Source organism: Periplaneta americana, chromosome 8, assembly GCF_040183065.1.
Source record: "Periplaneta americana isolate PAMFEO1 chromosome 8, P.americana_PAMFEO1_priV1, whole genome shotgun sequence".
Classification (NCBI taxonomy): Eukaryota; Metazoa; Arthropoda; class Insecta; order Blattodea; family Blattidae; genus Periplaneta; species Periplaneta americana.
This window is the reverse complement of record NC_091124.1, coordinates 139,721,461-139,738,056: the sequence shown is the minus strand read 5'-3', so window position 1 is coordinate 139,738,056 and position 16,596 is coordinate 139,721,461. Positions and strand designations below refer to the sequence as shown.

Here is a 16,596-nt window from a genome sequence, read left to right as displayed (position 1 = left end):
ATCGCACAGCAACAAAACACGACCTTCTCGAAAATGGTCGAATTTTTTTTCATGAATTCCAGACATCAAATAAGGAGCCCTGTATTGTTTTATTTCCACAATTATTAATTATTTGTGTAGTTATGACTATTTGAAAATACGCAAATTATGCGCGCACTGTTACATAAACTCAATTGGAACTCTGTGTCTACATATAATTGAGATTTGGGGTTTGGCGCATTTGAAAGACTAAATACAATACTTTTTATTACTTTAGGCTTATCACAAATAAATTTCAAATTTGGCCTAATTTTTTAATGACTTATTTTTCAAAGCCAAATTACTACGTTGAATAGCCAAGTTAAAAATCTGAAAAAAATATAGGCTTGTTCCCTGATGTATTATCTGTAAACTACTGCAGTTAAAAATGTGGGATCTGCATACATACATTTGCAACAATTTATTTTCCAGAGGCATGCACGCGCTCGCGATCCCCAGCTAATGAACCGCTTGCGGCAGCAGACCTACACTTACACTTGTGCTAGAAGGCTGCGAAATTCCCCGTTGCTTATAATAACTGATGTCGCACACTACACAACAAATGATTAATGCCTTAAGGAACAGTAAATATCTTATCTAAAGTGATTTTATTATTGTCAGTTCAGCTAAGAGTGGGAGCCCTTCACAATGCTGTATGTTTATACTGTACTATATAGCCAAGTGTTTAACGATAGCAAGGCTGGATAAGGCAGTAAACTTTATGACAGTAAACAGATGGCCAGAGACAAAATATAGAAGAGAAAAATAATTAGTCAGATTTTGAATTTCATGGAGTGAAGTTCTGTGTGTCGAATATTAACCATTGTGACGTGTCTTCTACAACATGAGTGACGGTAAAGATCGTGTAATATATAACAAGTGTTTAAATCGATTTGACCTTCCTAATCACTCTTTTAAAAAGAAAAGTACACTAAGACACGTAAGTCGCGATTAATTGATAAAGCTTAATTTAGCGGAGTCTTTGAATTTGCGAATATGTGATTCGTGCCGTAAAAAAGTCTGTCAACTTCCGGATAGGTCTGGTGAAAGTATATGTGAAGCCGGTAGTTCTTGTGATAATAATAAACATGAATCAAATGAATGTAGTGCGGACAATGAAAGTGATAATCCCAGTTCTTCTTCTAACAGTTCTATGGATACAGCGCTAGAAATTAGTAATATTGAGGTGCTAAACAAAAGTTTGGTGTCAATAGGAGAATTCCCAATCAAGAAAAGAAAACTACTACAAAAACAATACCCCCGTGAAAAGTTTCAAAAAGTAAAAGGCTCCCTAGCAAGTAAAGTTTTTCATGTAGAAGATGCATCGACGCCCATTGAAAAGTCAGACAATAATGATATTATTAACAAATTGATTGAATCCTTTCACACAACAGATGACAAGATAGTAAAAATTCAAATTTTAACAATTTTTGAAAGTTGGTCCTACAATAAAATTAAACAAAACTTTGAAGCGACTGATCACATGATAAGGGTGGCAAAGAAACTGGCTGAAGAAAGTGGAATTTTGTCCACTCCTAACAATCAACTCGGTAAAGTTTTGGAACTGTCTACAGTGACTAAGGTGCTGCAGTTCTACAGATCAGATGATGTGAGTAGGGTAATGGCTGGAAAAAAGAATTTTGTTAGTGTGAAAGAGGATGGGCAAAAAGTTCATAAGCAGAAAAGATTAATTTTATGTAATCTTAAGGAAACATACAAGTGTTTCAAGGACAAATATCCACTAATAAAAATAACTTTTTCTAAATTTGCAGAACTGAGACCAAAAGAATGTATTTTGCCAGGGGCTAATGGAACGCACAGTGTATGTGTTTGTACACAACACGAAAATGTAAAATTACTTATAGATGGTGCAAACATTCCACTACTAACATCAAATTCTAGTGTAGTTGTCAATAACTACAAAGATGCGCTGTCACACATTCTTTGTAATCCTCCATCAATTTATTGTTACCTTAAACAATGTTCAAGTTGTCCAGGACCTGACAATATAATCAAACATATCCGAGAACAGTTTGACGCCGAGGCTATTGAGCAGATAACATACAAACAATGGGTTAGAGTTGATCACACTAATTTAGAAACGCTTCAGTCTTCAACTGATGACTTTTTAGACAAATTGTCAAGCAAACTTCTCTCCTTATTGCCGCACGTTTTCATAGCACAGCAGCAAAGTCAATTTTTGGTGGAATGCAAAGAAAATATACAACCTGAAAATTACATAGTTATTGCAGACTTCTGAAAATTATTCATTTGTAATACAAGATTCAGTACAGGCTGTGCATTGGAACAACTGCCAAGCCACAATACATCCTTTCGTAGTATATTTCAAAGAAGGTACAGAAATTCGTCACAAAAGTATTGTTGTTATTTCAGAAAGCATGAAACATAACACTGATTCCTTTCACTTTTTTCAATCTGAAGCAATCAATTTCTTAAAGCAAGAATTCAACGATATGAAAAAAATTATCTACTTTTCCGGTGGATCAAGTTCACAATACAAAAACAGAAAGAATTTTAAAAATATCTGCTTACATGAAGACGATTATGGAATTGGTGCTGAATGGCACTTCTTTGCAACGACGCATGGTAAAGGTCCATGTGATGGAATTGGAGGAACTATTAAAAGACTTGCAACGAGAGCCAGTCTACAACCCGGTCAAGATCCTATAACAACACCAAAAAAACTGTTTGACTGGGCACAAAAAACCATTTCTAACGTGCAATTTATATTTTGTCCCCTGAATAAGCACAAAAACCACAATGAAAATTTGCAGGCCAGATATCACAATCTAAAACCAATAACTGGTACATTAAAATTACATTCTTTCATTCCGTTGTCAAAAACTGAAGCTGCAGTGAAACAATTTTCTTTCGAGAAAGAAGGTAGGCGAGTGAAAATATAAAGTGTAGTGAGAATGAAAACAGACGTTTAAAAAGCAATATGTACATTATCATAATAAGTGAATACAATTAGTGTAAGTTAGTAGTGTTTCCTCGAGTGACTTGATACGTAGTGGATGTTATGTAGTAACGTTTGCTCGATCATCCAGTGCCGATAAACCTCCCAGCGCGCGCTCAACGCTTCCCGTCCGCTGCTGCACCGGTCTGCTACACATTGTTTCGTAAGTAATTAAATTTCCATTAAACTATTAGAGATCCCATTGTGATTTTTTCTGGAATTATTAAGAATACTTCAATGCACCTAGTAGGTATTTTTTTAGATTTTTAATACGGCTATTTCACAATGATATTTAACTTTTAAAAATTGAATCATAAAAAAATATTTGTAATAATTATAATAAAATCGGTTAATAAATATTTAACAAAAGACAGTATTTTAAGCTTTTAAATGCATTTTTTCAAAAAAATTTTAAGATCAATGTGCTCGGAAATATGACACTTTAAATGTTGCATTGTGCGACATTTTTAACGAATTTTAACATGCAATATTTAAAAAACATGTGGACTTAGGAGAAAATAAAAATACACTTATTAGTTTAGTAGACCCATAGAGTTGATAAAAAAAATATAAACGCAATCGGAAATATGAAGGTCAAAATTTGTATAATTTTGTGCGATTTGACGTGGAATGACTCAGGTTACCGTTTGTTTTATTTTCAGAAACTGAAATGTTATCAGTTATCACCTTTTATTAAAAAGTACATAGAGAAATTAATGAAGTAAAAGGTAAATGTCATAAATTAAAATAATTTATGTATTATTGTATAGGCTTATGCGAGAAATATTTGACAAGGACTATTTATTAACACATTTCCTTTCTGCATCAGAATGTTCCGTGAAAGTGAGAAACAGTACACAACAAATTTCATACCATGCTGAACATTTTTTGTTTCTGTCCTTGTACTCTTCATTTTGAATGTCCTAAATATATATAGCCTTTTCTCATTCTCGATCACCTCAACATCAACTTTCTCTATGTACATCTATATCACTCATCGAAGGCAATCACAATGTGCAATGCACCACTACAAGTTAAAAAAAATTTCAACAGCCAGTACTACAATACACGTGTGATATGTCGACTGTGACTCAAGCAGACATTACAGAGGGTTTTTCTCGGGGTACTCCCATTTCCCTCTATCATTCCACCAACATTCTCACTTTTCCCTCATCTATCATCTGCAATAGTAAAAGGGCTTACGGATTTCCGATGCTGATACAGGAAGGGTTTGGGACTCAGATAGGATGCCTATCTGTCAACCGCCGATGACAGGAAGGGCTTGGGACTCTGGCCCCTGAGACTTGTCAGGCTACTTGTCCGTGAAATGGCACCTAGCTCTATTAGGGACTGATGCAGGATGGTCCACCTGTCAGCATCAGATTCACGAATGTTACTCAGGTCACCTGTCAGATTTAGACAATCGTCGCATATAGGCCTATAGACACACAAAGGGCCAAAGCATACCTAAGGTATCGAGTCCTGCTCTCGTAAAAGCCAAGATATGTCGTCTGGACACTCGCCGCCGAACTGCCGCATCCGCTCGTGTGATTGATACAATATAATTCAATAGTCCATAGTGAACTTGCGGCCACCATGCAGCGTCTGTTCCGCAATGGGTGATGCGGCTGGCTTGCGGAGATGTTCTGCTGCCACATACTTAGGCATAACTTTCGATACAAAACTAAGCTGGAAAAATCATATATCTAACATCACTCAAAAAGCAGAACAAAAACTGCAGATTCTGAAACGAATAGCCGGCGTTAAATGGGGTTGCTCCAGGAGAGTCCTCAACACAACAAACAACATGTACATTAAACCTACCCTTCTGTATGGTAGCGAAGCTCTAGTAACAGCAAAACAAGCCAACATTAATAAACTTGAGACAATACAAAATCAAGCTCTCTGCCTAATCACAGGAGCAATAAAAACCATACCTATTGCATCTATGCGAGCTGCAACACAGAATCATGCAATAACATTAAAAATACGAGAACAAGTGCTGATACAACACGAAAAAATGCTTAGGTTAGAACACTTCGAATGGAGTAAAAAAGTTCCAATTCCTCCCAACCTCAAAACCCAAATTAGCTTCCTAGAAAAAAGTATTTCATTTAAAATCCAGTCTGAAAATACCCAACAACAGAGAGAAACTCCAAATAAGAGAAAACCCGCTAGATTTTAAACAGTTCAACTACACTTTACAGCTAATAGAAGTAAATAAATCACAAACACCCACAGATGTCTCTCGAAACAATCAACACAAAATATTCCCCAAAAAAATGGTTACATATTTTTACAGACAGATCTTCTAAAAACCACCAAACTGGAGCTGGAGTCTCATGTTCACTATTCTCATTTTATCAAGCAACTGGTCTTAACACCACAAACTATGACGGAGAAATAATGGCAATACACATAGTTCTACAGCAATTAATCAACTTCAAAATCTTAACAAAATAATTCACATACAGTGGGTCCCGGCACAGTGTGGGATTGAGGGAAGCGAACTGGCAGATACACTTGCCAAGAAAGGCACAACAATACGGCAAATGAAAATGACAAATCTGCCAATGACTTCAGTAAAGCGCCTGATCAATTCTACATTCTCACACCTTCATATTGAGGAAACAAAAATACATGCTGAAAACAAAAATGGAACACCCCTAATCTTGAACACAGAAGTAATCTCATAGCACCACGGAAAACTGCAGTGATTGCTTGGCAAGTCACTTACATAAACTATAAATTCTAAATTCACCATTGTGTCCCCTGTGCAACAGTCATGAGGAGATGAATGATAGCCACTTGAAGACCTGCAATGCACTATCTGCAGAAGACACTGTAGCCCAGAAGTATTGGAGAGCACGAATGCTAATGGCTTCATTGCTAGGTGCAAGGCATTGAAATAACAACAACAATATTCCTCGGAAGTTATCAGAATTTTTTTTTTTTAAGCAATATCGTGCTTGCATCAAGATGATGCCTGAAGTTCTCATAATTTGCCTCTTGTGTTGTATGGCCCTCTAAAAATTTTTAGTGTCTCACAGTATATAAACTGTAGATATGAATAGTTTCTTGTGTCATGAAGTCAACAGGCACTCATCTCATGTCCCAGTAGATAGTTGTCATTCGCTTCCTTCTTTAAATTGCCTTGGTTTCTTTAGTGTATTGGCATGCCCTCACTATACAGACTGTATTTCATTCGACAATGATGTGTAGGAATCCAATTTCTGTCACTTGTTAAGGAGCCATTCCATGTCAAATCAACACAAAAAAAGTGGATTTTTCAACCCGACCATCTCAGATTTTCATTAAATTTGGTGGGATGGTAAAGAACCTTAAGTTAATTAATTATGTAAAATTTTAGCCCTCAGTAGTGCACGATATCCATACAGCAATTCTGCCAATATGAGAAGAAATGTAAAAATGTTCCATATCATGTCAACAAAAATAATTCATAACTTCTCTTCTAACTGAGGTAGAATCTTAAACTTGGGCTTATTTTAAAGCTAAGGGATCATACTTTTCATTAAAAATAGGTTTGTATTAAAGTATCGAATTTTTTATTGAATGGTCACGTGAAACACATTTTAACATTGAATATCTAAAAATGCAGGTCATAAATCATATTGTAAAAAAGATATGTTATAGAGTTAAGAGCATTCTCCCCTTGGTGTAAGTTTTATTTTTGGAAGGTTTCGGGAATATCAGTAAAAAAAATGTCAGAGTATTGGTTTGTAGCACATAAACCCATCTTACACGAACACTACATGCGTGTGAGTTCGTACTTGTCTGATTATCTGCGTCGTCATTCTGTCATGCCGTCATGAGTCACAGTTGATACAGTCTTCAACGTACATACAAAACGTGTGATCTGTTTCAAGTGCAGTGTCTTTAGTTTTTGTAGTATGTGGTAGTTTTATGTGATATAATGGAGTCGTATTTTAAGTTATATGTTTGCTGCAATCCCTTCGAGAAATCAGGGCATTGTAATTATAGGAAGAATTTAAGAAGTGTTATGTTGTGGATGCTTAATGTATTTCCTAATTTAAAACAGGAACAAAAGGTGTGTCCTATGTGTCGCAAAGAAATAAAAATAAAATATGATGCTATTGAAAGAGTGATGCAGAATCCTGAGAATGACTGTAATAATGGTGAAGAATACGTTGATTCTACAGCAAATGTAAGTTCATTAAATACAAGTCTTGTTGACTTAGGTGTGTCCCCTATTAAACGAAAAAGGTTACGAGAAGAGAAATATAAGAGACAAAAATTTGAAAATGTTGAAAAAGCCTTAAAAGAAAAAGTCTTTGATATTAATGATGCAGGATCCAGAATCTTCATCAAGTCCTGATTCTGCAATTTTGACTCAGTTGCAGAAAAAATTTCAAACTTCAGGTAAAAGTAAGAAAATCACCATTTTGACACTGCTACCTAAAAACTGGAGCATAAATAAAATAAAAAAAAAGAGTTTCCTGTAGCTCCTGAATACATGATTCGGAAAGCTAAAGCGCTGGCAAAAGAAAAGAGAATTTTGTCTTCACCAAATCTGAAACCAGGAAAACCCTTGCCCGTGGCTGTTGCTGGTAAAGTTAAAGAATTCTATTGTTCTGACGAGATAAGCACAATAATGCCTGGTAAGAAAGATTATGTCACGATTAAAGAATCAGGAAGTAAAACACATGAGCAGAAGAGATTAATTCTGGGAAACCTTAATGAATTATATGCAGCATTTAAAAATTCTAACCCTGATATGAAGGTAGGATTCTCCAAATTTGCAGCTCTTCGACCAAGAAATTGTATTCTAGCTGGAGCAAGTGGAACCCATAATTCTGTGTCACTCATCAAAATGTAAAACTCATGCTGGAAGCAATTAAAGTTTCAGGTCTACATGGATTTCTAGAAAATTCTTCTTTATACCTTCCAACTTATCAACATTTCTTGGCTACTATGGTGTGCAATCCTCCTCAAATAAGTTGCTTGTTCAGGAAATGTAAAGAATGTCCTGAACCATTAAAAATAAGAGAGGTTAGAGAAATGTTTCGAAGAAAACTTCATTGAATCAGTAACCTACAAGCTTGAGACCATAGTGAAACCCACAGAAGAATTTCTCGATTGCCTCTTGGACAAACTTGGTGATTTATTGACCCACTCATTTATATCATCTGAACAAATTAAGTTTCTATGTGATATGAAATCATCTCTACAGCCATGCCACCTTGTTGTGTTATGCTACTTCGCTGAAAACTATTCTTTCGTAATCCAAGATGAAATTCAGTCATACCACTGGGCTAATGTGCAGGCAACCATTCACCCTTTCATAATATATTATAACGAATCATCATACAATACAGTATCTATTAAAAATCTGGTAATAATTTTAGACTGTCCGAAACATGACACTACAGCTGTACATCTGTTTCAGAAATATCTAATAGAATTTATTAAAACAAACATCTGTAATTCACCACAAAAAATTATGTATTTCTCTGATGGATGGTCTGCTCAATATAAAAATAGAAAAAATTTCCTGAACCTTACATTACATGAAGAAGATTTTGGATTTCCAGCAGAATGGCATTATTTTGGCACATAGCATGGCAAAAATCGCATGGGACGGTGTAGGTGGGACACTTAAAAGGCATGCGGCTTGTGCTAGTTTGCAGAGACCATCCGATAAACAAATAACTACACCTAGGGAATTATACAACTGGACAAAGGACAATCTCCCAAACATTAATACTGTTTATTTGTCTGAAAAAAACTATGCTGAAGAGGAAAAACTGCTTCCTCTTCGATTTGCAAAATCTACCGTAGTGCCTGGAACATGCAAGTTTCATACAGTTCTGCCATTTAGGATGAGTACTTGCTAAGCAGTTTTCAAATGCAGCTGAAACAATGCATCATCCTGTCTGGAAAGATGATCAGGTGATTTCATCTTAACAATGAAAGGTAAGCATTTCTTACAGAACTTCAGGTTTAACAAAATCCATGTGACAATAATTTATTTGAGGTAATAATTAAAAAAATTCGAATTATGTACTACATGTTAAATTACATAGTGACATTCAAGAGTATGATCAAATATAATGAAATAACGTATGTGTGGGACATAATTATCGCGAGCTGTACGGTTAACTTATGCTTGCAGTGACATAATAATTTTTATCTTTGTAACCTATGATGATTCCAAGTTGCAACTTATGAGTTCATTATATGACTAACTGAAGCGTACTATATATTTTTTTCTTTAAAATAGAAGACCCTCATTTTTAAATATGAATATATGAAAACTGTTTTACCGTGTCTTTTGAGTCTACTTGAATACTTGCAGAAAATAATATAAGCAATAGAAATAATCACATATTAAGAATATATCACCCAATTTTTGTAAATTGATCTGAAAACGTTGTTGAGATATATAATTTTAATTGATGTGGTGTGCTTACAAAAATATGATTTTTCTTCATGATAGAAAACAAAAAGAACAGGAGATGTGAAACTAGGCAGTTTTAGTTAACTCAAATTTTGAAAGAAATCTTGAATCGGTCGGGTTGAGCACCTTGGTGATTTGATATGGAAGGACCCTATGATGTGATGAAGGAATTCTTTTCCCTTGTTGTGATGTAGTTCAGGTGGAGAATGAGAGCCAAGACCATTCTTTTTGTCCTATGATTGTCCATAAATATCTCGAAGACCCACTGTGCACAAAATTTGATATGCATTTCGGCAGTACTCATATTTATTGTATGAAAAAAATCGTAAATTTGCATCCACTCCACAGCTGGTGAGGACTTCGGTTCTAATGCTCATTTTAAATTTTTATATGGCTAAAATCAACAGTAGACAGTTAACAATATAATGACGGGACACCTACTCAGTCATTTATACTAATGTTATGGCACCAACTCCCTTCACCTTCCTTCCTATACTACTGCTAAAAATAATTGAAAGCTATTTTATGAACTGCTGTCGTAACTTTCTAAATAATATGGAATAAGTTGGCTATCAGAGACATTATCTTACTGTATCTTCTGCAGCTGAGGTTGGCAAAGATTACGTCATAAAATACAGCCTGCAGTACACAGGAAAGGGGAAGGAGGATACCCAGACTGTTTAATGTCGAATGAATAAGTGATGGCTAAGGGGAGGGAGATCATGCCTTACTCTCCTCCCTGCTTGTGTATTAAGGGTTGACTCATGAGTCACGAAATGCCAACCACTGTCTACAGGAGAGTGAAACCTCATTACTATTTCAGAAATACAGTAAAACCCTTTTTTACAGTTCTTGGGGAAACTAATTATTATTTTTTTTCTTAAATGAGAGATTTCTTGAAAGGGAATTTTCAATTATGGCAATATTAGCAAGAAAAGGCTGAGAATATTAATTTAAACATCTTTAGGCCATTTACATATCCGTACCTTACTTTGCTAAGGACATGTGTCCATTTTTGCTATTTTTGGATTTTTAATAAGAAAAGGCTTCTCTATCAGATCACAAAAGCTGGTAGTCCAACTCCTAATAGTTTATGAGAATCTGTATTGTACAAGTTCGGTAATCAATGTCATTCTTGGAGCACTAAGGGCGAATGTGGACTTCCAGCCACTTTTATGGTTAACTTTTTCTTCATGTTCATAAGGCAGTAGTCCACAACATTCGCTTATAACAACATCGTGCTGCATTTTCGTACTTTTTTTTTTCCGATGATTTTGATCTGATAACTGATTCTTAATAGTGCTGAATTTAAAACTGACCTCCAAATAGCCCCATCACATCAGAATTTTTCACAAATCACAAAAACACAAACTATCTAAAAACAATATTTTTACAGACAAATATATCACATTCATGTTTGTTAAATACGTGTAAATCAGTGTGTATGACAAAATTAGAACTACCTATTAACTGAATGATAAAGCTAGTAACATAATATTTACACTCATGGACCTTACCTTGACCATATGTGCACCTCACTCCACTTGAAATTTCCGTTTTCTTATCTTACTGGAAGGCAGTTTCTGAAGAATTGTCTCTCTTAAGCATCCAGCAGTAATCAGCCATCATACTCACACTCCACTTTCCTTGGTAGGCCATCTAGTTTCCATGTTCTGATGAAACCTTTCACCATGTTCCTCACTAAAAGCGCCTAAGTTCTCAGGAAAATAATTGAGGTGCTAATGTATAAAATGAACTTCAACATTCATATTGCAGCCCAAGGCTCTGAAGTTATCCAACATAGTTTTAACCATTTCTTTGTAATTGGGGTCTTTACAGTTGCATAAGAATGATTTACAACCATTTTGAAGCTGTCCCAAACTTTTTTCTGAATCACACATAACAGCATCAAAATAATTTTCTAACATTAATTTATGTTTCTGGGGGCCTACAAAAATTCTAGATTTGACTTTATCATAACTGAGTGAGGGAAATTTATCACACAGATATTTAAAACACGGTCTATTTTTGTCCAAAGTTCCCACAAACTGCTTCATAAGACCTAATCTCATATGTAAGGCTGGCAACAAAACTTTGGTGGGTCATGTAATGGCTTCAAAATAATGTTCTTCATTCCTGGTGTAAAGTTTTGTCTCCTAGGCCATTCTTTCCTTTCCCAGTGGGAAGTCTTATCTCTAGTTTTCTCGGAGTATTCCTGTTTCCCTCTATCTTTCTACCAGCACACTTCACCTTGCCCTCATTTCATCTATCATCTGCAATAATAAAAATAGGCTGGGTTGAAGTCTATGAGGGGTAGAATGAGTTTCTGATGCTGATATAGGAAGGGATTGGGGTTCCAGGTCCCTGGAGCTTATCAGGCTACTTGTGTAGGATGAGACCTGGCTCTATCAGGGACTGAGACAGAATGACCAAACTATCAGCATCAGTTGATCAGGAAGAACTTGGGAAGAGCCTCTGGGGCTTATCAGGCTACTCGTCAGCAAACTGGGACCTGGCTCTATCAGGGGCTGAGGCAGGATGGTCCTCTTCTCAGTGTTGGATTCACGAATACCACCCAGGCCACCTATTGCACTTGAACAATTATCGCATATCTATTGGATAACAGTGGGAAAAAGCTTGCCATCGAAAAGCCAATAGTCCACTTTTGAAATATGTAATTGATCCATGTGTCCTTAGCCCTTAGTGAGATTTTATGCATTCTATCTTGCTTATGTTCATGTGTTTTGCGCGAATTTCATATGGTATTGAGCTGTTACTATGTTAAGAAAAGGCAGTAAAGGACAACTGCCTATTAATAAAAATTTAATTTTTTTAATAATATAATAATCCAAAGAACAATTTCATACTTATCAGTAAACATTCAAAACATAAAACCATCAAGTTTCATGTTTTAATTCTCTTGTAAATTTAACATAAAATATAATCAATAAAAAAACTCAAAGCAATCAATTTAATTTCGTTTTTTGTCTTTTCTCAAAACCTCATAATTGTGACAACCACCCTAAGTGAAATAAAGTATGGATATTCTTTATATCCATTAAATTTACTGTTAGCAAACACATTAACAATAATCTTTTGCAAATACATAATATGTAGAGATACGTGAAATTTGAGCTGTGATAATGCAAATTGTTCTCATTTTGCCAATTGTTTGTGTCATTCTTCCAATAACCCTCCAAAAAAAAATCACCTTTGAATCGGAAAACAACGCAAATTCGTATAATAATTCGAAACATAAAATTCAAGTTTTTTTAATGAGTTCGCAATACTTTGTTTTATTCGCGAAATCTTAATATTTAAATAATATTTTCATAATTTCAGCCTTTTAATGGCACATTTTGTTCCACCATTTTGTTAAAAAAATGAATGCAGTCATGTATTAAAACCTAAATAAATTGTAAAATCTGAGATTTGATGCTAAAAATGCTGCACATACTAGCCTTCTTTTATCGTGTTTAATATCTTAAGGTAGAATAATAAAAGTAGATGTAATAAAATAACACCACCAAATTGGCAGTAATGATGAAATCTTGAAATTTTAAATTAATTATTCTTAAAAATAAAACCACTTTTACGAGACTAATGATTTGATATTTACACAAAATCACAACATGATTAAATTTACAATTTCCATATGCACACACATATCTCTACAGGCATGCTTTCAGTGACAATATTGAAGCATACCATACTATCAATTGCAATGCGCTGCTGCTAGTGCCATATTTATGTGATCATGAGATTGTTTTTATGATAGTTCTGCCGAAACTTTTGAAATAATTCCTTAACAACAGAAACATTAAAATAAATGAGGTTTTACTGTATGTTGATGAATTTCATTTTTCTCTTCCCCCCCCCCCTCCCCCCCCCCCAAGAATTTTAGAATTATGTTCTAAGTTTACTTCATTTTCCTTTTCAGTTGATATGGCAGTGAATCCTGGATTGGCAGCCATCTGGGAAGATGAAAAACAAAGACTACGAGAAGAAGGAAGAACCTCTCAACTAACTCCACAGGCTTCTCAAGATCGTCTCTTTGTTACTTCTACGGAAAGCGAACTCTTCTTTAAACATAGATTGCATGAAATATTGCTTAATACAAACTCACAGGTTTGTGTTACGTTTTATTATTGGAAGTTATTGTACATTGCTGAAAAAGAGAGGGAAGGATTTCATGGTGTGTTGAGGGGGCAGAAACCTACTGTCATATATGGTGCCAAAACTTCATTGATACATAGTGTAGCTGAATAAAAAAATGCATGAAAATATACACTCTGCTATTGCACTCTTCACTTCCTGGATAAGTATAAATGCATGTCTGGTCCCTATGTTGTAATTATTTGACCTGATCTATCTCTCTTTAGAAATGTTTGTTCATTTATTTTATTTGTGTAAATCAATGGTAAATTTAGTAATGCAGTCAATACAAATTTTGAAAATTATTTAATTATTTTTTTTATTATAAACCTTGCCTCCGACTTCTGATTTCGATTTTTTGTCAGTACTGTTTCTTTCTTGTTTCATGCTTTCTTTTCTTCAAAGTTTCACCCGTTTTGTGTAATTGGGATAGAGAAAAAATTGAAGTTGAGAGTGATCTTGTGGTTGTCGACTGTTTTTCTTGTGTTAATGAATACAACTCTCCTGTTACTTTTCCACGTAGTCACCATTTCTGTCCAAACGTTTTTGATACCATGTCACCAATTTTTGCAAGCCAGTGTTGTACCATGCCATGTCCTGTTGTCATAGACAGGTGTTCACTGCAGATTTCACTTCGTCATCAGTTTGAAACTGCTTGTTGCCAAGACCCAACTTGAGTTGGGGAAACAGGTGCAAATCGTGGATGCAAGGTCTGGAGAATACGGGAAAATTTTCCATTTGAAATTTGTGAGCTTGCTCTGGGTCCTTCGAGCTGAGTTAGGACATGCATTGTCATGCAGCAGCAGCAGCAGCACTTTGCGAAACAAGAGTCCGGCATTTTCTTTTGATGGCAGCTCGAAGGTTTCTCAAGACATCACAGTATCTCTCAGCATTCACTGTGGTATTGCGAGGCAGTCCACGAGTAAAACACCCTGACAGTCCCAAAACACCGTCGCCATAACTTTCTCTGCGGAGTGCGTAACCTATGCCTTTTTCGGAGCACTTTCACCAGCTGCCTTCCACACCATACTCTGACGTTTTGTCTCAGGAGTTGAATGATGGACCCAGCTTTCATCGCTAGTGACAATTCTCCCTCTCTCTGATGCATGTCCAGAAATTTTCAAGCCGAATCCATCTTCTGTTGTTTGTGAACGTCACTCAGCAAGTGTGGCACCCTCTTTGCACAGACGTTGTGGTAATGAAGCTGATCTGTCAGAATGTGTCCAGTGGATGAGTATCCAATTTCAATCTCAGGAGGCAGTTGCATTAGGATACTGTTAATATTAACACGTCAATCTTGCTCCACAATACGGCGAACAGCAAAAACTGCATCATTCTGAGTCACTGTGCTGGGCCTCCTGCTGTGCTGTTCATTGTGCACATCTTCTCGACCTTCCACAAACTGTGCATTTGTTGAGGTGTATGATGCGAAATGACAATTCTGGTCGGAGGTGCTGGACTGTCCTCCCTACAGCCCTGACCTGGAATCCAGTGATTTTCTCTCTTTGGACTGTTGGAGCACTTGATTGGTAAACAATTCAACACCGATATGACTGTTCAGCAAGCCATCAAGATGTGGCTTCAGAAACTTTATGCAGATTTCTTCTATGCTGGCATAGATGCATTGGTCTACTGTTGGAGCAAGTGTTTGGATAAGCATGGTGGCCATGTAGGCTGGAAAAATTGTTACTGCTGATATTGTAGGCAACTATTAGAGTTTCAAATATAATAATAATAATAATAATAATAATAATAATAATAAAATATATATATTTTATTTTAGGACACAGAAGCCTTCTCTTCTGCTCAGCCAGGTCTGCAGTTAGTACAAATATATGTATAACTGTAGAGGTTCGTATTTTTTGTTGAGTTCAAAGTGCAAAATGTGGGATTTTCAAATGGGAAAATAAATGTTTTCAATTTAATTTTTCGGTATTTTCAAAATACACAGCCTTAATAGCACGATAAATACCCTAGCTTTTATGATGGAAAAAAAGCGTTCACAGTCTGCATTTGCACATGGCATCCATATAACTCAAAGTACAGATTGTGCAAAATCAGGATAGTTTATGTTCATTCCTTGCAGCACAGAAATAATGTCAACTTCTTCACCAGAGCTCAGTTTGTTTTTTACCACTCTCTGCAATTCACTGTAGCCTGTTATCACTGCAGTGTCATATAGATACCAGAGCGTTTAGAATAGAAAGTATAGTAACTCGGCAAGGATCTAATGGGACTTTTAAACCCCCTAGTGTCGCCACGGCAACTGAGCAAAACATTTGCGTGGTGATCGTTCTAAGACTCCAGTTTTCCTCTTAATACTGTAGACAGAACAGATAGAACTCGCTCTGGTATGGAATTAAACAGATATTTCTTGTGGTGTTCGGGTGATTTTTATTGTTCTGTTTATGTGAGCGAGTTGTAATATGACTAATTGTGAGTTTTTCAAAATTGATACATTTTTTAGAGTCATAAACTCGGATGGTTTCGAGGGAAGTGAAAATACAAAAAATTCTGAAGGTGAATGAATGACCTTGCAGATACGCTGAACTAGACTTCTTCACTTACAAGTCGGAGCATGGGTAGGTTTGGCAACGTTGAGTGAAGGCGGGAGATTCTAAAGTGATATTGGTGTAATTGTGCTTGCTCATTGCTTTTGTTGTATGTAACGTGTATTTTTTTCAACATTACTTTATGCACAAAGGTGAGATCAAGATTCAGATGTAAATTATTACGGATTCGAAAATACTGTTTTATTGCAATCAGTTATATTTCAGAATACGGCGTAAGTAGGCTACTTATATACAAAGACTGCCACTTAAAATAATTACAAAAACATGTTTTTTTATTGATAGTACAAAGGTAAATAAATAAAAAAGATATTCCTTGCACCAAATATAATAAAATCAACAATGCAATAAAGACGTAAGTTCCTACCCAGTATTCTTAAGTTCCATTCAAATAACAAATTTGTGGCTAGCACATTAACAATATTTTGGGACTT

At 35.6% G+C, this 16,596-nt stretch overlaps 1 protein-coding gene across 3 annotated transcripts in view; it reads left to right on the top strand.

Annotated features, from left to right (window-relative positions):
* PolZ1 (DNA polymerase zeta catalytic subunit) overlaps positions 1–16,596 on the top strand; it is a 303,982-nt gene that overhangs the window by 45,277 nt on the left and 242,109 nt on the right. For all 3 annotated transcript variants that reach the window (XR_011333618.1, XM_069833727.1, XM_069833728.1), the window contains exon 7: positions 13,378–13,565. Coding sequence is in view for 2 of the 3 variants with exons in the window: in XM_069833727.1 (XP_069689828.1) it covers positions 13,378–13,565 (188 nt within the window). In the remaining variant the exon portion in view is untranslated. The remainder of the gene's footprint in view (positions 1–13,377; positions 13,566–16,596) is intronic.